This window comes from Castanea sativa, chromosome 3 (genome assembly GCF_040712315.1).
Source record: "Castanea sativa cultivar Marrone di Chiusa Pesio chromosome 3, ASM4071231v1".
Lineage (NCBI taxonomy): Eukaryota > Viridiplantae > Streptophyta > Magnoliopsida > Fagales > Fagaceae > Castanea > Castanea sativa.
The window spans coordinates 42451136-42472213 of record NC_134015.1 but is presented as its reverse complement, the minus strand read 5'-3'; the positions used below and the strand labels follow the sequence as shown (position 1 = coordinate 42472213).

At 34.3% G+C, this 21078-nt stretch overlaps 2 protein-coding genes across 4 annotated transcripts; both read right to left on the bottom strand.

The window, feature by feature from the left end:
- Window positions 1-3781: 3781 nt before the first annotated feature.
- On the bottom strand, window positions 3782-9321 carry LOC142628220 (serine/threonine protein phosphatase 2A 59 kDa regulatory subunit B' eta isoform-like). 2 transcript variants are annotated; one of them, XM_075802280.1, is made up of 3 exons: window positions 9189-9321; window positions 7335-8688; window positions 3782-4351 (listed from the first exon to the last, which is right to left on the bottom strand). In XM_075802280.1, the coding sequence occupies exons 2-3, from the start codon at window positions 8547-8549 to the stop codon at window positions 3992-3994; spliced, it is 1575 nt and encodes a 524-aa protein (XP_075658395.1). In that variant the 5' UTR covers window positions 8550-8688; window positions 9189-9321; the 3' UTR covers window positions 3782-3991. The 2 variants fall into 2 exon arrangements, with proteins under 2 accessions (XP_075658395.1, XP_075658394.1); XM_075802279.1 differs by having other exon boundaries at window positions 7335-9296.
- Window positions 9322-12224: 2903 nt separating this feature from the next.
- On the bottom strand, window positions 12225-20602 carry LOC142629942 (putative thimet oligopeptidase). Of its 2 annotated transcripts, XM_075803989.1 has the most exons (20): window positions 20268-20602; window positions 20030-20151; window positions 19767-19930; window positions 18981-19071; window positions 18495-18674; window positions 17767-17847; window positions 17345-17425; window positions 16556-16648; window positions 16158-16238; window positions 15881-16043; window positions 15608-15728; window positions 15429-15501; window positions 14656-14763; window positions 14066-14163; window positions 13942-13987; window positions 13700-13796; window positions 13483-13556; window positions 13306-13410; window positions 12989-13069; window positions 12225-12743 (listed from the first exon to the last, which is right to left on the bottom strand). In XM_075803989.1, exons 1-20 carry the CDS (start codon window positions 20419-20421, stop codon window positions 12633-12635), a joined length of 2124 nt encoding a protein of 707 aa, XP_075660104.1. In that variant the 5' UTR covers window positions 20422-20602; the 3' UTR covers window positions 12225-12632. The 2 variants fall into 2 exon arrangements, with proteins under 2 accessions (XP_075660104.1, XP_075660106.1); XM_075803991.1 differs by lacking the exon at window positions 17345-17425.
- Window positions 20603-21078: the final 476 nt, after the last annotated feature.

Genomic DNA, 21078 nt, shown 5'->3' with positions numbered 1-21078 from the left:
TCAATGATTAGGAAAAGATCAATACAAGGAAAAGGAAAAGGAATTGATATTCTAGAAGTACGAGAAAGAAATCCTTGAACACTTCTTCACTGAATCGCCCAATAGCAAAAATTATTTGGGTCAATTTCCCTTGGCCTACCAAAATTTTTGAAATGCAATTTAAATCAATATCAAAATGGGTGAGGTTCATGACACAATCAGAATTCAAGCCACAACTATCAAGGAAGGAGTAAGAAATTTCATACTATTTGTGGCAATTGGTTGCAATACAATATGGATGACAAGAAACCGCATCATAAGACAAATAGTACATCAAATGCTTTTATTTAGACAAATTAATAAGATATATTCTGATCATATAATGTATTGGGATTTGTATGTGATGTAGCAAAGAGAAGTAGCTCTTGGGATCGCCACCACCACCTTTTGTGAAAGTTAATTTTGACGTAGCCATTAGTGAAGACAAAGGTTGTATAACAACAGTTGGAAGAAATCATAAAGGAAAGTAGATCCTTGCATGGAAAGAATAGATAGATGACCATTACAGCAAAATCAAAAGCAGTATTACTAGCAGTAACCAAAGTAACTAAACTAGGCCTCAAGTTCGTAATTTGTGAGGGCAACGCATATTGAATGTGTTATACTCCTGCTTCAGAAAGTCTCGCCTCCCCTCGTTGTTCTATAGATAATATTATTGCTAGAATTTTACTCATCAAATTCGTTTATTGAATGGTCCACAAGTCACACTTTTAGATATACTAATTTTGTTCCCATAATATTAGACCTAGCAGAATTGAACGACCCGACCAGAATCCTAGAGTTTTTAACCCAAAGCAAAAATAGATTGACTCATGAATCGACCCATTATTTCCCAAGTCAGGTTGGATCAACCCATCTAACCTGTGACCAGGCCCATTTTTTTTAAAATATGTTTTTTTAACCATACCATTTAAGGTAAACCATGTAAAGATACTATGAAGTCAACCCTCCAATTGTAATGACTTCGTTAAATCAAATAATAGCCACTAAAGTTTGACCTTGAGGCAACACGATTTAGAAAAATTGAGCTTACAGTATATATTTTGAGAGTATCAAAGTAGCTTAGATTGAAATAACATTTCTACATCCTCTAGTGTGATAAAAGGCTTAAAGCATTGGTCTAAATCCCAATTTTTTGCAACAAACTCGTAAGATCCATGACATTATCAATCTCATCTGCTACAAGTAAACTAACATCTCTTTCACTATCTCCAAGTGGAACAAAATTTGTCTCTAAGAGGATGAGAATTGAAGGTTGTTGTTGTCTGAATGCCACCAAAGTTATTGGAACTTATTGTTCTTTTTTTTTTAATTTTATGGATTTTTGTAATGTAAACTTTTTTTTTCTTAAGAAAATAACCATTGTTTTGGGCATTTTATAGCAAATCACCCAACTTTTATGATGACGATATATTAGTGAATTTTGATTGTATAAATTGGAGAATCTATGTGTACGTGATAATTACGTTTCAAAAATAATAATTTAGAGGGAATGATTGCTTAACTCACACTAACAATATATTTGAGCACCATTAAAATTGATTAAAGGCTAACTTTTGAATGTTGGGCACCCTATTTAAGGATATGGAAATTGAAACCATCCAAAGACAGTAATTTACGTAGAAAACTCCATGTAATCTAGGCTGGAGCAAGGGATGTTCCTTGCTCCTGAAACTGATGCTTGTGGAATATAAATACTCCTATATTTTACAAAGTTCTCTCTCCTATCAACCTATTGATCACAGATACATTACAAAATTGGTACAACAATATCCGCTAATGCTGCACCATTTCCACCGGCCCCGGGTAAATCAAACAACGAACAAATTGGCTGGCATATGTACAGGTGAATTTTCTCCGTAGTAGGGTCATTCAGCTAATGGGAATGAATTGTGGTGCTCCATTCTTTGTATGTGCGAGTACATACCGTGTCCTTTTGCATGGGCATGACCATTGTACCCATTCATGACCATTATACCAAGCGTGCCATTGTGTCCTAAAAAATTATTGGAGTCCTAAAAAATTATTGGATACTTCAAGAGTATACTTCCTCCCTCTTACATAAGGAGTCCACTCATATGCCAGAGGGAGAGAGTATACTTTCAAAGTACACAATAACAACATTTGCAACCTTTGCTTAAGGCATCTTCTGATGATTTTATGATTCTACCCTCAGCCTTTGGAATATTTATGCACTCGTCCTGCACATGTGGATGGCCAGAATGGATTTGATGTTTTTTAAGTAAAATAACCATCATGTCCCCCATGTTTTGGCCTTGTGACCATACAATATGTTTTATGGGTCTAATTAATGTGTATCCTTAGAGCACACATAAACCATCCATTTTTGGAAAATATTTTTTCAGGAATTGAAAAAACTGTCAATACTTTTTCAATTTCCAAGAAAATATTTCCAAAATAATTAATTATTGTATACTCTTAGGGCACATATTAACAAAATTCATGTTTTATTTAGCTTTTATTGTTGAGTATTTTGTTATTTTTGACATTTAATATATTTTTTTGTTTAGTTATTTATTTATTTATTTATTTATGCATGGGGAAAAATACGAATCTACCCGCAATCCAAATGACCCAATCCACTTGTAACCCATTTAAGATAATTCATTTTCTATCCAAACCCAATAAGCTCAACCCAAACTGTTTGCTAGGTCTACATAATATAGCTAAATAGGTTCCTTTTTTATAATATAGCTAAATAGGTCCCTTTTTTAAGGAAAAATTATCTTACGTGCCCGTCCTATTAAGCCAGCCTTTCACAAGCATGTGTACGCATGCTAATTCTCCATGGAACCATCAATTGTTGGGATATTATAGGCGCAGGTGATTAAGGTAGCAGGTGCCAAAAACTTTGGTCAATTTAGACCAGTTAGCTTCCCTCAAAACAAAAAAAAAAAACAAAAAATTAGACCAATTAGAGCAACCGCATTACCCCTTCTAAAAGATTCTGTCTATTTTATACAAAAAATCTACTTTTTCTATTTTACACCATCTATTATATACTATATTTGATATAAATAATATTTTATATTCTTTTTTTTTTTACAAAACACCCACATAAATCCATAAGTCCATCTTTTTTTTAATACTAAAATAATGTATAAAAGAGTTACAGTTATCATTACTGTAGCACTTGTGCATTTATGCACAACTTTAAACCCACTAATGTGGGTTTTTTTCTTTTTTTGTCAAAAGACTTTGCAACCACATCAGTGTTTGCTCTTAGCCTCCATAATTTTTCATACAAAATTGTTTCGCAGATTATTTGCAAATCCCCTAGGCCTTTGAGTAAAGGATAACTTCCCAATTTCAATTTGCTTTTATTTTTGATAGGTTATCATCCGCCCTGAGCCCCTGACAACGCCAGCAAGACCATCCCAAGCTCGGCATCCTTCGAAGTTGCATAGTCACTTGACTCCCAAATGGGTGGTGGTTCTTCTTTGTTTAACGGATAGAGAACGAGAGAGGAATAAAACACAAGAAAAGTTTTACAAATGCTATAGTGATTTAGCTTTTGCAAATTTTCTATTAGTAATGAGCTAATGGCCAACTGGGTGTGAGCTTTTTTGGAACATTTTGGGTACGACACTATCTATTTTAGAGAAAATTCCATTTTAGCCTGCCGGGTGTGAATACACTTATACGCCATGTCCAGACTTCAAATGAATGGTAGTATAAACTATAAAGTCTTGCATATGTTGTTTCAAGCTATAAAAGGATTAGATAGATAAAAGTTTAAGAATAAAAAAATAACTGTAAAAATGCTTGCTTGTCTATGGTTATGGATAAGAACCACTCTACATTATCTTGTCTTGAACCTCTCTACAAACCCAAAAATGCTTGTTGGATTAGATGGATACTCTCTTGCCTTAAACATTTTCTGTAGTCTATTAGGGTTAACAAGACATCCAAAAAATACCTCTTATTTTCGCTAACCTGAAAAGCTGGGAACCGGTGCTTTCCGAAGAACAAGCACAGCTTCATTACCGACAGCTTTTTTTGCAGCAAGTTCCTCTAGACGTTTCCATGCAGCCTCACGTCTTGCTTTGACCTCATCTTCCTTCAATTCATCTTCCTGAAACTCTTGTAAGCATTCCTGAAACAGCTCAGGATCAAGATCATAGAAAATCTTGCGGATATTTATGGTCAGACCATGCACAGCCTGATTCCAATGATTTCTAGCATTTCTCTCCAATGCCGGAAAGATAATGGGCAGTATGACCTCGCAATTTTGTTTGATCAAGTTCTCAATGTGATCATTGTTCCACAAGAACAAAGCTCTCTCTGCCACCTAAGGAAAGAAGAATCAACAGCATTATGTGAGATTAATGTATCAAGGACTGGAATGGAAGGACGTTATGCTCTCATAAAAGCAACATGAGAAGAAAGTATCAATGTGCTCTATCCATTTCTGTAGAGGATATTCCAGCCAAAAAAAACGCGTTTGGTGACTTCAGTCAGCTAAAGCTCATTACAGAATAAAAACAAAAGCAAAAATTAATAAAGCGAAAAGGGGGGGGGGGGGGTGTGGGTGGCTAACGACTGATGTGAAGTATATGTAAATTAATTCCACCTAGTTTCGTGTAGACTAAAAAACACATGCATCATCAATGCATATGTTGTTCAGAGAAAATTTCGAGTTGAGAATCCATTAGGTTCAAGCAGCAGATCCTGCAATTAGCATAGGAAGCCTCCTTAACTGCTCAGGCAATATGGTTAAAATAGAGAACCCTACAACCACACTTTTCTTGAGTAACTTCAAGTTGATAGAAAAGTTGAATTACTGAAGTTCTGGGATGCTAATTTTCAGGACATAAAAATAGGGAAAGAGCTTTTTTCCATATTATGTAAGATTTTTAATTATATATCTGATGGATAGAAATAGCCATTTTTGTATCCTGCACTGAGCAAATCTACTAATAGATGAATTGCTTAACTAAATCACCATTCTCAAGTCTGTCTGCTGATAATTGTGGAAAGATAGTAAAAATCTGTTTCAATCAATCATAACTTAAGCAACATTATAGAACTTGTCACAACCTTAACAGCATTATAAAATCACCAACATTTCAGAATATTATAACATGGGACAGTTTGATAAAAACATGCTAAGGCATTGACCTTACCTATGAAATAAATATGTAACAACCAATGCTGAGGTATTGATTAGGAGGTAAACCTTTGATTGCCAGGAAAAAGATATAGTAAGCTTGAACAGCACTAAATGAAAAGGTGAACAATACTTTCTGTTCACTAGGCACATCAACTAATATACTTCTTTTACTAATGTACAAAATCTTACAAGTATTAGAATCCATTACAAATACATCATGGTTGCTTAACATCAACACATTCCTACATAAACAAAACTGAAATATCCAATTAAAATTCAAATTTTCTCTGGGTTTGTAACTAGGTGCTCCGAACATTACTCTACAATACAAACTCCAATTAACTTCCAAATGTGTAGACTAGAATCCCTAACAGTTGTTATTACAGAACAAAACCTAGGTGCACATAGACATATGGCACCAAATCGGTAGAAGGGAACTAGTTCAATCATGTGTCTATGAAATTAAAAAAAATAGTAATAATAATTCATTTAGTAAAAGTAGTTAAAAAAGAATAAATCAATTAAGGAAATAACAGATAAATTACTTTGGATAGAATAAATGGCAAAAAGGAATACATGTGGCCAACTATGAATAATTTGTTGAGGATCCATAACCGACCCAAAAAAATTTTGGGACTAAGGCTTGGTGATCGTTTTTGTTGTTGTGGTGGTGGTGCTGGTGGTAAGTTATACATGTACCCATGACCTCACTCTTTATCTTGCTCTTGCAAGAGGAGGAGATGCCATTTAACTACTCCATTGGACGAAAAATCTATTACATGTGTGGGGATCCAAAGCTTACAATGCAGGGAGACTAGGAGCAGGTGAAGATAAAGAAAGAGAACCATAACAAATATATTGACCATCTATTGGCTTAACTAAATCAACAGTCAACAGAGCAAGATACCATATTAACTCATATCTGTATTTTTTTCTGTTCATTTTTTGGTGGGACACTGCTTTATTGTATTGAGTTATACACACATCCAGTGAGTCTTGAACCCACAATCTCATTCTTAACCCTCGCACTGACAAAGGGAGAAGGTGACATTTGCATTAAAGCCAACAGTGTGGATAACATTTTATACCGGCTGGTACATGTGGTACTTACCATACCAGTACCCTGGTACAAGTACACCCCCTTGTTTCAACTTACCTCAAATATCAGAAAAACATTCCGGATTGTTCTGGCCAACACAGGCCATTCCGAAGAAAAAATACATTTCAGCCTGGAATATTCATTTAATTTTTTATAAATAAAAAATATAGTATACAATTTCCTTTCTCACTTCAAACTAAGACCTATGCTATGCTATGGATAAAAATCACAAGGAAACAATATTGATTGGCCTAGTAATTACTAAAAGAAAATATTAGTCTAGTAAAAATTTATTTTGTATGAGTTCATACAACTAAAATTGTTTGTTTTATATATAGCAGTAATTCTGAAACAGTACCCTGGGACCAACAGCACCAAAATATTTCATTTCTTTGGTAAATCAGAAATAGTCATCAGTATGATATTCACAACTTTGGTTAGAGCTCATTGGCACTTTCTAGCAATACTATTTACATATCCACTCTTCTCAATCCGGATCCTCCATTTGCATCAACATTAATCTCTCATAAAAACTGAACATACTTGAGTTTTCCAGACAGAAAATTCTAGTAGTATAATAAATAAGAAGGTAAGATTAAGATACACCAAAAGTAAACAACAAACTGCAGGTAGTCAGGAACTAAAGTGTATTGGACTTGATCAGCTTATCAGCTCTCAACAGTGAATAACCCATATTAAGGGAATTGCAGTATTCCCAATTGTCTCCAATAATTCACACATGGGAACATAGCATAAGTTATCATTGTGTGGGAAATGGCGGAAACATGGAAAGAAAAATTTGAATGAATGATACTTGTAAACTTACTTTAAAGCAGAGATGAAGAAAAAGACATAACAGAAAATTAGGGATGATCCAGAATATAGGGTAGAATGGAATAAATTGCGCTTTCAATATAAAGCAGAGAATGCATCTAGGTAAAAATTAAATAAGTGCTGAACTTGGATATCTCTCATGTTGCAAATATCAATCATGTTCCAAAAAAGAATGTGAAGTTTGCATAGATATAAATGAACAAAAGCAAAGTGGGATAAACTTGCTACCTGAAAGTGTGAACTGCTCAAACAACGAGCAATCTGGTGAAACAAGGGAACCATACAACGCTGAAATTCTGAAGGTTGAGTTGCTTCTAAGACTTCTTCCAACTCACTTAGGAACATGACTTCCTTTGAACTATTTGTGATTGGCCAGTACTTCAATAAACCCCTTATGACAGTATCAGCAAGCTTGCAATCTTTCTCTACAAATTGCATAATGCAGTAAGATAACTGCTGATGGTACATTGGCAAGCATTTTGGTTTGTGCAGGGGAATCAGTGCCCGAACTAGGAACAATTTATGCTCTTCTTTCAGTGGCAGAGCAAACCCATTAATAATGCTGCCTAAAATTTCTAGAAGCTCAGCTATCCCATTATGCTTCTCGGTCTCAAAAACGAAAATATAAAATATGTTGTTGGTAGCTTTCCTAATAAAAGGACGATGAACCATAAATTTTCCATAGATGCGGTGCAAAATCGTTTTCAAGTATTCTCTTTCTCTAGGATCTTCGGAGTCAAATAGATCCAGCAACTTCAGAATAAAGGAATGATCAATGTACCTTTTGGCCAACTTTGCATCCAGCTCAGGCGATGCAACAAACCTTAAGAAAAACTCATACACAATTTGCAAATGAGGCCATGCAGGATCCATGGAAGGCTCCTCTTCTTCTACATCAAAAGCTTCTATGACTTTGTTCTCACGTGGTTGAGGATTGAAAGTTCTAAATAAATTTGCAGATACCATTGTTATGACTTCTTGCATCACAGTTTCAGTAAATTTTCCATTCACTGAAGTCACATAATCCACGAGCTCTAACAATGTTTGTCGCTTCATTTCCTTTTCCTTGATATACTTTGTTGGGTCAGTGAAGTCAAATATGACACAGCACATGTTAAGCTTTTTTATAAATAAGCTCGGCTTCTCAGAGCTTGGAACATCCCTGAATCCAGGCAATGCTTCATAAAAAGAAGACACTGGAATCCCATTCGGCATTGGGTTTGCACCTCGAGCAAACTTTTTATCATAATATGGTCCAATATCTGAAGCATAATTAAGGGCCACAGGAGATGTAATAGAATTTCCAGACTTGCTTGTCCCTAAATTACTGCTTCTAGAACTGGTAGAAGAATTCGAAAATGTTGAATGGCTTCCACCATGTTCACGATTATCGGCATTCTTAGATTGCTTTCTAGGAAGCTTACTAAGTATCTGCTTCAACATAGTTCACATAAATATAAACAAAAAGCCACCCTCCAAAAAACCAGAATACTTATTACCAAAACCTTCACAAACCCTGTCCAACAATAATGCCACACCAGAAAGCCCAGAACAAAAAGGGGGGCCAAAACCCCCTTCTCATCTGAAAGTAAAAAACCAAAAAACTTTATATCTCAGTTTCAAAAACCCAACATGAAGCTTTATGCCCTCATTAAAAACCTACAAAATCCCTCACTTTCATCAATACCCACCACAAAAAAGATAATCGAACTTTTATACTAAACTCAAAAAACCCAGATGCCCAAAGCCACTATAAACCAAAAAAAAAATCCCCAAACAACTTTCCACAATCAATTCACAAACCCTTTTTTTTTTTCTTGTCTGCGTTTCCCACTTAAATAGCAAGGAAAATACACTACATGCACCCCATTTCCTTTTCCCTAAACCTATCAGAATATGATTTTTCAGCAAGAAAATGAATCAAATGAAAGACTTTAATGCCTTATGAAAGATGAAAAAAACAAAAGCAAGAAAGGGCATAGAGAGAGTTCCAATAAAGAGAAACCCAGATGAAGAAACTTGAGAAGTGATAACAGAACTTGAAAAGAAAGGCTTTTTGTTTTGAGTTTTGATATCACTTACAGTTTACAGACACAGAAAATGCTTGAGTTTGGTCTAGTTGTTGTTTGCTGACTTTAGAAGAGTTTTTTTTTTCCTACAAGTATTTCCGTGTGTCCGTTATTTATAATTTTTTTTTCTTGAATTCCAGTCAATCTTTGCTTTTCTACATACTTCTTCTGGGCTGATTTTGATTTGTGAGACTTGAAATTCAAGAAAAAACGAAACGCTCAGTGAAAAACCAATGCCAGCTAAGTCTGTCCAGTAATTACTAATTAGTAATTACATACCAAAAGTGTGATATGAGAAAATGAGTTGCACTTGCCAAAACAAAAATAAGTAATCAAGGTAAGGCTTTTAGTAATGAATTCCCTTAGGCCTTAAGGCATGTATTAGGATATTTTTTGTAAGAAAGTTGAAAATTGATTTTTTTTTTTTTTTACAGCTTTTTTAAATTTTTTATAAAAAAAAAATTTTAAATAAATTATTAATGTATATCTTAAGGATACAGTAACCAAACTCTTGAAATAAGATTTGTTGATCACATTTGTTGTTATCACCTTAATTTGTAAAAGTTATAAAAACAATTTGTAATATCTTTTGCTATTTTTAAAACAAAAATTACTGTTAAACTGCTACAAGTGTTTTTTTTTTTTTTTGTAAGTAATGTGCCAATGTCTGCCGACAAGGAACTTTCTTTTTGCTTTTTAATAATCTTTCCATTTTCTTTCTTGTGTTGGAGAAGTTACTAAGAAGGTAGTCTTTTGCTTTTTTGTTTGGCTGCCTTATGCATTGTCTCACCATCCTTCTTTTTTTTTGCTAAACGTCTCGCCGTCCTTCTAATTACTCACGAGTCATGACATCTAATGTTGAGATAGGGTGAAAAATGATATGCTGCATCCACTATATGAATTATGTCTCTCGTATTTACGACTAAGTGTTTTATGTCACTCCACAAGTATAAGTATTTGTGAGGTGTGGAGGAGCAAGAGCCAGAATTTAAGTCTTCAAGAGGGAACTTCACACACACATATATATACTTAAATTATATTAGAATAAAATTTCTATCTTATTGAAAAAAATAGTATGTAGGATTCACATGTTATGAAAGACACGTTGCATACAACAGATGCAACATATACCCTCTTAGATGAAACGCCCTTCTCGATACAGCTATCATAGAGATACCCCTATATAGTAGAGGATCATCATCATCATGTCCATTTGCTAATGTTAGTGTATACCTGAACCTAACCCATAAAACAAGGAAACCAAATAGAATGAGAAGGGAATTTCTACCTACAAAGTTTGGTACCAAAATGTGTCTTCATAATTATATTTATCTCTCTGGGAAGAGCAAGAGTGATAAAATAGCTGGATGTGTCATGTTTAATGGTTGGAGGTTTTGGTATGGGGAAACTGGGGAAAATGGTGAGGGTACTGGTATGTCTTAAAAACATATAGGGTCTCATACATCTTTTTTAATTGAGAAATGCTAATGAATACCCTTAAGATATTAGTTAATAATTCATTTAAAGAAATTTTTTATGAAAAAAGAAAATAAAACAATTAAGGTTTTAACAATTTTTTTCATTTCCCATAAAAATTGTGTCATGACTTTCCTAAATTGAATTATTAACCAATACCCTAAGAGCATTAGTTAGCATAACCTTTTTTTTAATTTTGCCCTGCGTTAGACTTGCAGTGGGGAGTGAGTTAGAAAACAGAGATAAATGTATTGGATCGGAAATAAGTCTCGTGGTGAAGTGCCAAACTGGGAAATTAAATGTATATGTTGTCTTCGCTTCTCCAAGGGACTAAGATCAGAATTGAGTGCAGGCCTGCGTATTTGACCAAAAAATATGCTTCAAAAATGTCGTAGTCACTGAAATATCATGTTTTACACTGTTTGATATTATAATTAAAAAAAATGATATATCCACAACATTTTTACAATATTTTTCCAACAAACCACACACAGAAATCATTAATATTGTTTGACCGTCAAGATAGGAATTTTATGTGATATTTATTTAGACCGAGTACATAACGTGTTTATTGATTATTGTTGACTTTGACAAAAGATAAAAATAAAAATCACAAACAAAAATCAACCAGCACACGCATGCACGTATGGAGTGATCATGGGTTTGTAATTGGAATTAAAAAAAAAAAGTTTAAATCATCAAAGCCAAAAGATTTTTTTTCAAAGGCACATGTAGCAATAAAATTGTACAATGAATAAACAAAAGCAATCATGATCCCATTCCTAGCGGCATGAGCTTATTGGACCCGCGAAGTTCGGCTTGTTGGCCCATGTTATTGTACTTTTCAAAACATTGTTGTCCTCCAAATACAGCAGATTTTGCAATCTTCAAAATATGTCTGAAAACATCAACTTGATACAATGCATGTGACCACTACGAAAAGAATGACATTGCAGCATTTGGTAAGTTGGGTGAATGAAACAATAATAGGTTTCTTAATTTTCTTCTGCACTATTGAGTCCTTTTTTTTTCTTTTCGGGTGAGACTGGTTTTGTTGGAGGTACTGTACGTAGTCTCTCATTATTCAACTAGGTTGTCTCATGCCCGTATCCCACGTATGTAGCAATGTCGATGAGCTAATGCAAGAATTCAAGACTAAGGCAATGAGTGGAAGACACCATCATAATGACCAAACACTACAACCCAATTTGATAGTCTCTACAATGTAGCATTCCATAACTAAAGTCCATGACAGAAGCCTATATTCACAAACATGATTGACAGAAGCCTAAAACTTAAGTCTATGACGGAAGCCTATATTCAAGTGGCTGAAAGCATTAATTTTGTGGCAACCAAATGATCAGTCTCATTGATTATTCTTTGACAAGCTGCAATGTGAATATTTAGAGATGAAATCATCATGCAGGTCAACCTTGCCAACATGCTACAATCAAAGCAGATAAGTGGGACAGTTCAAAAAATAATGGGATGCCCAAGATGACACATCTGCACCATGGGGTGAACCTTTGTTTATAGCATTGTTCCATTGACACTCCACTAACAAAGTTCATAATGCAATTTGAAACATAATTCTAGCAATAACTTTCATTTAGCATTCAATGTTTGAATACATAAGTTATATAAGCATTACAGAAACAGTGAAATGCATCATTCTGAGAAGAAGGCTTATCTACAAAACATAAATACAACAAAACTTTTCTGGCAATTGAAACTGTAGGATGCTCATCTGTTAATCATTCATCCTGCTAGTGCTTGCTAAGATTGATTGCTGCTTTAATATATAATCGTTACAAGAGTGAGAACAAGATGTGATCATCATATTGAACATGAAAGTTCAATGATTAAATAGTTGAAAGTAGAAACTATAGTTTCCGCTGACAACAAAATTTCAGGATGCTGAGTGAATTTTCTCACAGAAGCAGAGAGAGGGGGGAGAAAACATTACCAAAATTCATTTGCATTACAAACTATATTCAGATTTACTGTCAACAAAAGCTTGAATTGATGGTTCTCTTCCAAGAAAGTCTGAAAGAACTTCAATTGGTTCCTTTGCTCCACCCGGGCCAAATACCTGCCATATTATCGATATATAAAAAAAAAAAATTAAATTAAATCGAAACACAAACCAAAAAAAAAAGACCTTGACAATTGTAAAATTTCAGCCCAGACTGATTTTAGAGTGAGACAATTGCCAATAAAAGGAAAGAAATGACCCCAAAGGCACACTTCCTGAGGTCCTTAATAACAAATGAATTCAACTGAATGCTTCAAAATATTATATAGCCAATGGTTATTTGAGTTATGTAATTTATTCACCTTGTTCCTGAACTGCATGCCAATATATTGGTTCAAAGGATCACCATGAAACTTTGAGGCAAATACATCAGACGCAAAAACCTATTGGCATATGTGAGGCATCAGTAATGATCATTAGATTCAAAGAAAATGTGGACAGAAGTCCTTCAAGTTAACCATTTTTGCAATTCTTGGACATAAATTACTGCATTTTTAAGCAAAGTAGCTAAAAAGTCAAAAATTGTAAAACAATAATAATGATCAATACAATTAGAGAAATTTGTTGCTCTACAGTAGTTGCACACAACAAGAAGTTGTGATAAATAGGAGATCCACACCTCACTCCAAATACGACTGTAACAAGCAGCTTCATAACCAATAGCAGAACGTGGAAAGCATGAAGCTAAATTAATTCCTTCCAACACTGGCAAACCTAACATCACCTGGAGGAACAAAGGGTTATTACATATCTATGAACGCCACTTGATAAAGGAACTAGTGTAATTGTTACTTGCCTTTGGATGAAGATGTTTGAATAACTCAACAACATCAATATTGTCAGCAGAATGTATAATTTGATCATAAAGGCCTGAGAAGACAAACATTATAAAAGAAATTATCTGCAGATCCTGATCATTCATAATCTGTTCTCCAAAAATGTCCATCTCTCAAGCGGTAAAGCGAAACATTCCTACGTCTTAAATAAACAAGTTTAATAATAAGAGAACTTACAATAAAGAATTTCCTGCTTCAATTTAAGTGCAGAAAAGGAATGTCGCCATCTTTTGAGTGATTTACATATATCATCCTTGATGGGCTTTGTGATATCCTACAATTCAGACAAATCATGGTAATTTAATGAAAAAGTTATTTAAAAGGGCCACTTTTGTATGTGTGGAGTGAAGAAGAGGAGGGGGGACCAGATTAACAGGCCAAGCATTTCTTGTAACGAATCAATTGGAAGCATGTATCACCTGATGGAATCCAGATATCAACTTCAGTACAAAGCTCTCATAGCACCTAAAATTCCATGATTATTGAAAGGTGAGTTTGTGTTTTATCTAATAAGAACATGCAGCAACATGATTTATTACTTACAAGTTTTCTAGCACCTGAGCAGGGATCTCCACAAAGTCAGGATCTATACGCAGCCCAGAAAATCTGGCAAATGATGCACGGTTGCAAATATGTTGGACCTAAAGATCAAAAAAAGACAGTTAGACTCATCATATCACAGTGGACATTATAATTTATCACATCTGCTATAAAAACAGTTATTTTCCAAGAGAATACATTGAGTGAAAAGACATTGGCTGAAGTGGATCTTGTTATTAAGTACTAAGTAGTGTGGAAAAACCATTGCATATTAAAAGCTAGGTTCTGCACATAAAAGCAACCACACACCCATGGTCTAAAGAACATTATTTTTCCACTGTCAAAAATGTTTGGGTCTGTTAGCCACTGAAATGGGGACTCATTCTATTTCTGAAAAGTGATACATCCTTGAGAGAATGGTTATATGAAGTATAGAGTAAATCAGTCTGCCATTACTGAGTCCTCTTTCTAGAATTCATTACACCAAACAAATACAGTTCATTTTTAATACAATTTCTAATGCTAAAATAGATACAGTTAAGGAGAATGCAAGTTCTGATTGCAGATAAAGTGTAAAATCAAAGAAAACATACCACATGTCCGAATTCATGGAAAAGATTAACCACTTCAGAGAATCGTAACAACCCAGGATGGCCACTGATGTCCTTCTCAAATTGAGAAATAAGTAGTGCCACTGGTACCTAATTGCAGAAACCTAGGTTTAATAATTTACGTAATACAAATTCATTTATTCAGATAACATGAAGGGATGAAGCACAGGAAAACCATAAGCACAAATGCAATAATTGGAAATTATTATAATAAAAAAATAGAAAGAACGCCCATGGAAAAGAAAGAGCAGACTCCACAAACGGTTCTAATAAGTTCCCCAAGAGACAGGGTAATTCCAAATTGTAGACATTTGATAGTCCAATTTGTAGACATATCTTTCTGCCTTGTCATGCATATTTATTTATCATTATTACCCCAAATCTACCTTAAAGCCATGGATCAGACACACATCCCATCTGAATATGCAAAAGTCAATTAAATTGCCTGAGGTTAAAAAGGCAATAAGAAATCATTTGGAAAACAAGGGCATTAGGTATGCACACAGAAAACACATCCAGAATTATACAGTTTCTCTACTTCCACAGACACAGCTTACTACCAAAAATTTATATATTTCTTTTGTGGAAATATTCATCATTTGATTCCATCTTTCCAAACAGATGGAGTGCATTACAAGATAAATACTTGAGAGGGGTCCCAAGTCCAATCCAACACCATAAGACTTGACTTCACATATAATACAGTTTTTAGTTCCACAAAAGTAAAGCAGAGCCATTAGGGTTATAATAATCACCTGCCGTGCACCATTTGATGATAATGCACCGTTTTGTAGAGCCACCACACAGGTCTGACCATATTTTCCTTCCCTATCCAAGTTACAACATATGGCCATTTCTTTCAAACTCAAACGAACCAGTAATAAATCAAGAGCTGAAATTAGATTTTAGAAAAACATATTTAAGTAAAACCAACCTTGCGTATATATCGTGGTAGAAATAACCGAAGAGTTCACGAGAACTTAAATCAAAAACTGAAAATACACGAACATCACCATGCCAAACCTCAGCATCCAAAATTTCCTCAAACCTTAAACCTGTATGAAGCAAAGATATAGGGGTGAGTATCACTACTTATTGAAATTGAAATGAATAAGTCAACCGGACAACATAAAATATATAAAGATAAAGGGGTGAGAATATTATAAAAACACTCCAAATCTCATCCAAAGTGAAAATATATAATTACCAAAAAGGTCTTGGAATATTTTGAAGACTCCAGATAAGACCAAATTGACAGGAAAGTATTGCTTAAGAGCTCCAAAGTCAATATCAAACTTCTGTTCTTCAACTCTCTTTGCATAGTATAATAAATCCTCAATTCCAAATGGAACCCCCCCTTCCTCTTTCTTCTGATGACCCATCAGAAAGAAACCAATCAGACAAGAAACAAACTCTTGCAGAGGAGAACATATTACAAGCACATTCTATTCTTTAAGTATAAATACACAGGGAAAAATAATAACCTTTAAGTCTTTCAACATATTAAGTTCTTTAGTCGCCAAGTCTGTTAAATTGATGGAGATGTCCTCTAAGAACTCAAATACCTGGAACAATAGGAAGATTCACAGAAAGTCAATGCAAGCTTCATCTAAAAAAGTATTGAGCAAAAAAGTATACACTACAATGCATTATTTGAATCTAGACTCAAGCAAAATTGCACATTATCACTTAAAACCAAGAGCCTTGTAACTCAATTGGCACTCCTGGTGTTTTTAACAAAGATATCCAAGGTTCAAATCCCCCTTCCCCCATTATTGTAACTATTGAACTATGAAAAATAAAGAATAATAATAATAAATCAGGCCTTAAGAGTAATATTGTACATTATCACTTTTTAATGAGAAGGCATCATTATTTAAACCTTTGATGTTGTCTTTGCCATTCTAAGATCCACGGCATAGTCTGCATAGTTTGAATAGCCAAGTAATCGAGCATATTTATGCCGCAGTTGGACCTGAATCATAAGAAAAGAATATCAATGCATAACAGCCAAAAAAATATTAGTAGAAGGCAGAAAGAAAAACTCAAGCCTCAAGCAGAAAATCCTGCTCTCTTATTTAAATTTTTGAAGATATTCCAACAAGAATCCTGCTTAGTAAAACAGTTACCATTGAGCACCAGTAATACGCATACAACACCTGATAGGAATCATCTAATAACATTCAATACCAAAGCCAATCAGAACATTGACAATAAGAGATTTCCTAGAGTTGCCAACCAAAAGCTAAACTTGTGGCATGCTATTTAGAAGTTTTCCTCAAAACAACCACAATGTCTTCGTTTTCAAAGAAGCCCATTGTGATTTCTTTTACAATTAATACATTCAATAAACATTAATGGCAAATAATTGAAAAGTCTTGGAAATGAATGATTTTGGTGCTGAAAGACAGGATTAAATCACAAGTTGATCTACATATGCACAACTAATAAAATCAACTTGTTGATTGCATTTAACAACAACAACAAACAGAACATTAGTCCCAAAATTTTGGAGTCCACTATGAATCCTCAACAAGTTAGTTAGGATCCGCCATACGTATTCTAACTTGTTGATTGCATTTAAGAAACTCGGAAAAAAGTTTTTAAAAAAGGGGCTCAGTTTCAGTTTTATTTATCTTATAAACTTACAACTGATCTAATGGATTCATACCAAATTTTCTAAGACGGAAAGATTGACATCTCCACATCTCTTCCCATATGCCACAGCTACCATCCTCCTTGTCCTTCCTACCTTCACAGGCTCAAAATTGGTTTTGTTAACAAAATAAATACGTGTCACAAACAATCAAAGCAAGAATTAATTATAAAATAATTACAGGCCAAAACAACAAAACATAGAAATGATTAAGTTTCTTCTCAGAGATATATATATTATAGGTATGTTTTCTTTCAGATATGATTATTACAATTATGCATTTAAGACGGAAATGCATCCAAGATTCAATAACCAAAAAGCACAGTATGCCAGTAAATGCATTCATTGATTCCATTAACATATGCAGATTGACATATCATAGCAAATTTGGTACAAGCACAGAGCAGAGCACAATTAATGATACCAGAATGTAATACCTTGCAGAGTTCCAGCACTGCAGCAACAAAATTACTTCTCAAGTTGACCTTGAATTTACCATCTTCAGCTTTGTCTAAGCCCTGCCCAGGAACAAAGTCATTTCAGCACACAATACACTACGTGAAAATACATTGACTTCCTTATAGCATGAAGAGATTATGCAGTAATGAGCTTTCATGCACCACTTTATTTGGACATGGTTTGCTTGAGTTAAGGTTTAAATTAAAAATCAGATTTCCTTGAGAAGAATATCAACAACATTTAAACCATAGGTCAGTCTTGATATGATTGAGCATCGGCAGTACATACCATATTCGATAAATATTTAATATTTAGATCTTTCTTTAAATCTTCAATTTGCCTTTATTTCTGCTGTAGCCATTCTCATATTATACTATTTAAGAAAATTGTTCATTCAACATCTTCATGTGGTTAGTTTGCATCAGGCATTGTCCTATATCACATAATTGAACAAATATGAAGGGTCTGGTCCCTATCAACTGATCCCTTTCAACACAAGCAGAGGTATGTTTCTTGATAATCTCGACATAGAATTGTAAATTACTTCAGACCAGTATTATAAAAGAATTTACTAGTTACAAGCACACACCTAAAAACAAAATTAACACTGCCTGAAATATTATTTGGATAAGGCAAAGGGAAAGGAGTCTATTCATTAGTTCCATTACTAAGTAGAAGAAAAGCATATAGAATAAACATATCAAACCTTAAAGAACTCTGGCGGTAACCCAGCTAACTCAGCCTCACTGAGGAGAAGAAAACTACTTCTATCATTCAGATTTTTTATATATTGCAAGCTTAGCTCATCCATTTGAGTTCTCAAGCGCTGCACTTCTTCTCTCTTGGTTACAGTAAGGTTCAAACCATTCCGCTCAAATTCTCTCACCTGTCACTGATCAGGAAAGAATCAACATCCAGAACTAACTTTGGATGCAGATTATTAAAATCTTTTGACATTTATCAACCAAACATATATATTATGTCCATTCAGAATCAAGATGGTGCTCGTGTTCCATGGATGATATTGAGTAAATATCCATTTCAAGTACCATAAAGCAAGTACTAACTAATCAAGAAGTCCAAACAACTTTCACAAAATCAATACATTTGACCAACGAAAGTAATACACATGTATGGGATCACACGTGCACACACATAGAAGCTGAGCAAGCAAATGTGGCTGTGTCCTTACCAGACTCTTAATATAGCATTTAGCTTCAGCGCTCGTCCATTCCCCCCTTGCAGCAACAGCTTTGATGACAAGGTAAACATCTTCACGCATGCTGATCAACTTGCATGAAATAGCACAGATTTATTTCCATACTAAAAAAAAGTGAACAAAAAAGTAAAAATCCTTTTTTTTTCTTTTCAAAAACAATGTAAGGATTAGCATTAGATGTTGGGCCTTGGTGCAACAGCAAATTCTTTCCACCCAAAGAGACAGGCTTTGTGCACTTATACAACTTTTTAATGTAAGTTTTAGTCTTTAATTTTTTTAATTTTCAGATAACAACCACACCCAATTGGTATTAAACCATTGACCAGATCCGCCATCCTATTCTTAGAGGGGAAGTGGAACTACTTGAGCTAGACCGCTAGAGTTCATTTTAGCATAAGTTTAGTATTTTCTCTCACAATCTTCCATTGATATCACATTTCTCAATCAAATGATTGTGGCGGGTGAGGCCAATTGCCCGTTAATGCTCTAGTGGCTAAACGCGAGTCCAAATGTCTCTTCTTTATAAAGATTTCCTACCTTATCAAAAATAATAATAATAATAAATTAAAAATCACATTTCTAATCAGCTTGAGTTAAGAATGTCAAGCTGCAGTCTTTTTTTCGGTTTTCGAGCTAAAGCACCCATATAGCCCATATGATATGCAATACATGGTATTATGGAAATGTCACACAAACTTAAAAGGCATTGTCATATTGCACCAATTCATTGAAAAAGCAAAACAAATTAATAGACAAAACCTGCACATGAGAGCATGAGCATCTAGTCTCCGCTCAGCTTCAGCACTGGCTTTGCGCACTTCATCTGAAGTGGAAACAAACTTCGGAAACACGCAAGACTGTATCAGCGGAAATTGCTCCGCCTCTAATTCCGCCAGAGGAGAAACAACGTTCACAATCGAAACCTACACATTTCCAAAACCAGCACTACAGTCAAACACTTCAAAAACGAGAAATTTCGCAAATCAAAATGTGGAAAAACAAGCTTCGAGTTTTGTGAATACCTTGTCAAGAGGAACAGAAGCAACTTTATCATGAACCGCCTTAGAGTTCGCGATGATTCGGTCCGCCAATCGGAGAATCTCCGATGGCGAAAGATTAACGCGGACATTCGAGCCCGGAAGATCTGGAACCAAAACAACAAATTTAAATTAGAGAATCAAACAGTAACAGTATAAAGAAACTAGTGTAGTTTGTGTTTGGTTAGGTGGAAAATTTGAGTGAAAAAAAAAAAAAAAAAACCTTTTTTCTTTGTCTTTTTCCTGTGAGAGTTGAAGGCTGAGAAAGCGAGGTTGGCAGCGAGAGCGAGAAGAGCAGCGGCTCCGGTGAGAGCTAGTAGGTTTCGTTCTTTGTTGTGCTTGGCTATTTTCTCGCTCTTTCCTTCACTTTCTTTCATTTTTTTTCTGTCTCACCAAACAGTAATTCGGGAGGGAAATTTGTGTCTGAGTTGAGTGAGAAAGGTATTGACCCATTTTTAAGCCAAGGCGGATTCTTTATACATTTGAAATTTTTGAACAAATGAAAATTTAAATTAAAAATAAATTTTTTCTCAAAAAAAAAGGGGCGAGAATGGGGCCTTGATTAAATTTGCTAATAAATGTATGAGTGATTTATTTGGTGGGTAAGGTAAGAGTACCACCCATTATGGCCGGCCATTGATTGCGCCAATTGCTTTCTAATCTTGGGTTATATGGCATTCACATTCAATTGTCAAAAAAATTTTAACTTTTAAGCTATTTAAAAAATCATTTTATTTATTTTAACAACTTATTTTACAATATACTCGACATTAAAAATTATATTTTTATATTCATCTCATTAAAATAATATAAACAACTTATTAATATAAAATAAAACTTCCCCACAAAAATTAGCCAACACAATTACGCGTGTTCCCTTGAATAAACAATTGGTTTTGTTTTGAGTTTAAGCTACAGTGAGCTGTTATCTCTAACACAAACTCAAAAGTTTTTTTTTTTTTTTAAATTGTCTTCTTTGCTGTAGAACACATTTTTCTAGTATTGTTTGCTAAATTGACTTTTTAGTTAATTTA

Excerpts from the sequence above, each read along its gene's own strand:
- LOC142629942 (XM_075803989.1), bottom strand. The coding sequence starts at position 20,421 with ATGAAAGAAAGTGAAGGAAAGAGCGAGAAAATAGCCAAGCACAACAAA. Across the intron at positions 15,502-15,607 it reads TACCACGATATATACGCAAG|GGAAGGAAAATATGGTCAGA; the intron begins GTTGGTTTTACT and ends TAACTTGGATAG. Across the intron at positions 13,797-13,941 it reads TGATATCTGGATTCCATCAG|GATATCACAAAGCCCATCAA; the intron begins GTGATACATGCT and ends TCTGAATTGTAG.
- LOC142628220 (XM_075802280.1), bottom strand. The coding sequence starts at position 8,549 with ATGTTGAAGCAGATACTTAGTAAGCTTCCTAGAAAGCAATCTAAGAAT. Across the intron at positions 4,352-7,334 it reads TGAGCAGTTCACACTTTCAG|GTGGCAGAGAGAGCTTTGTT; the intron begins GTAGCAAGTTTA and ends TTCTTTCCTTAG.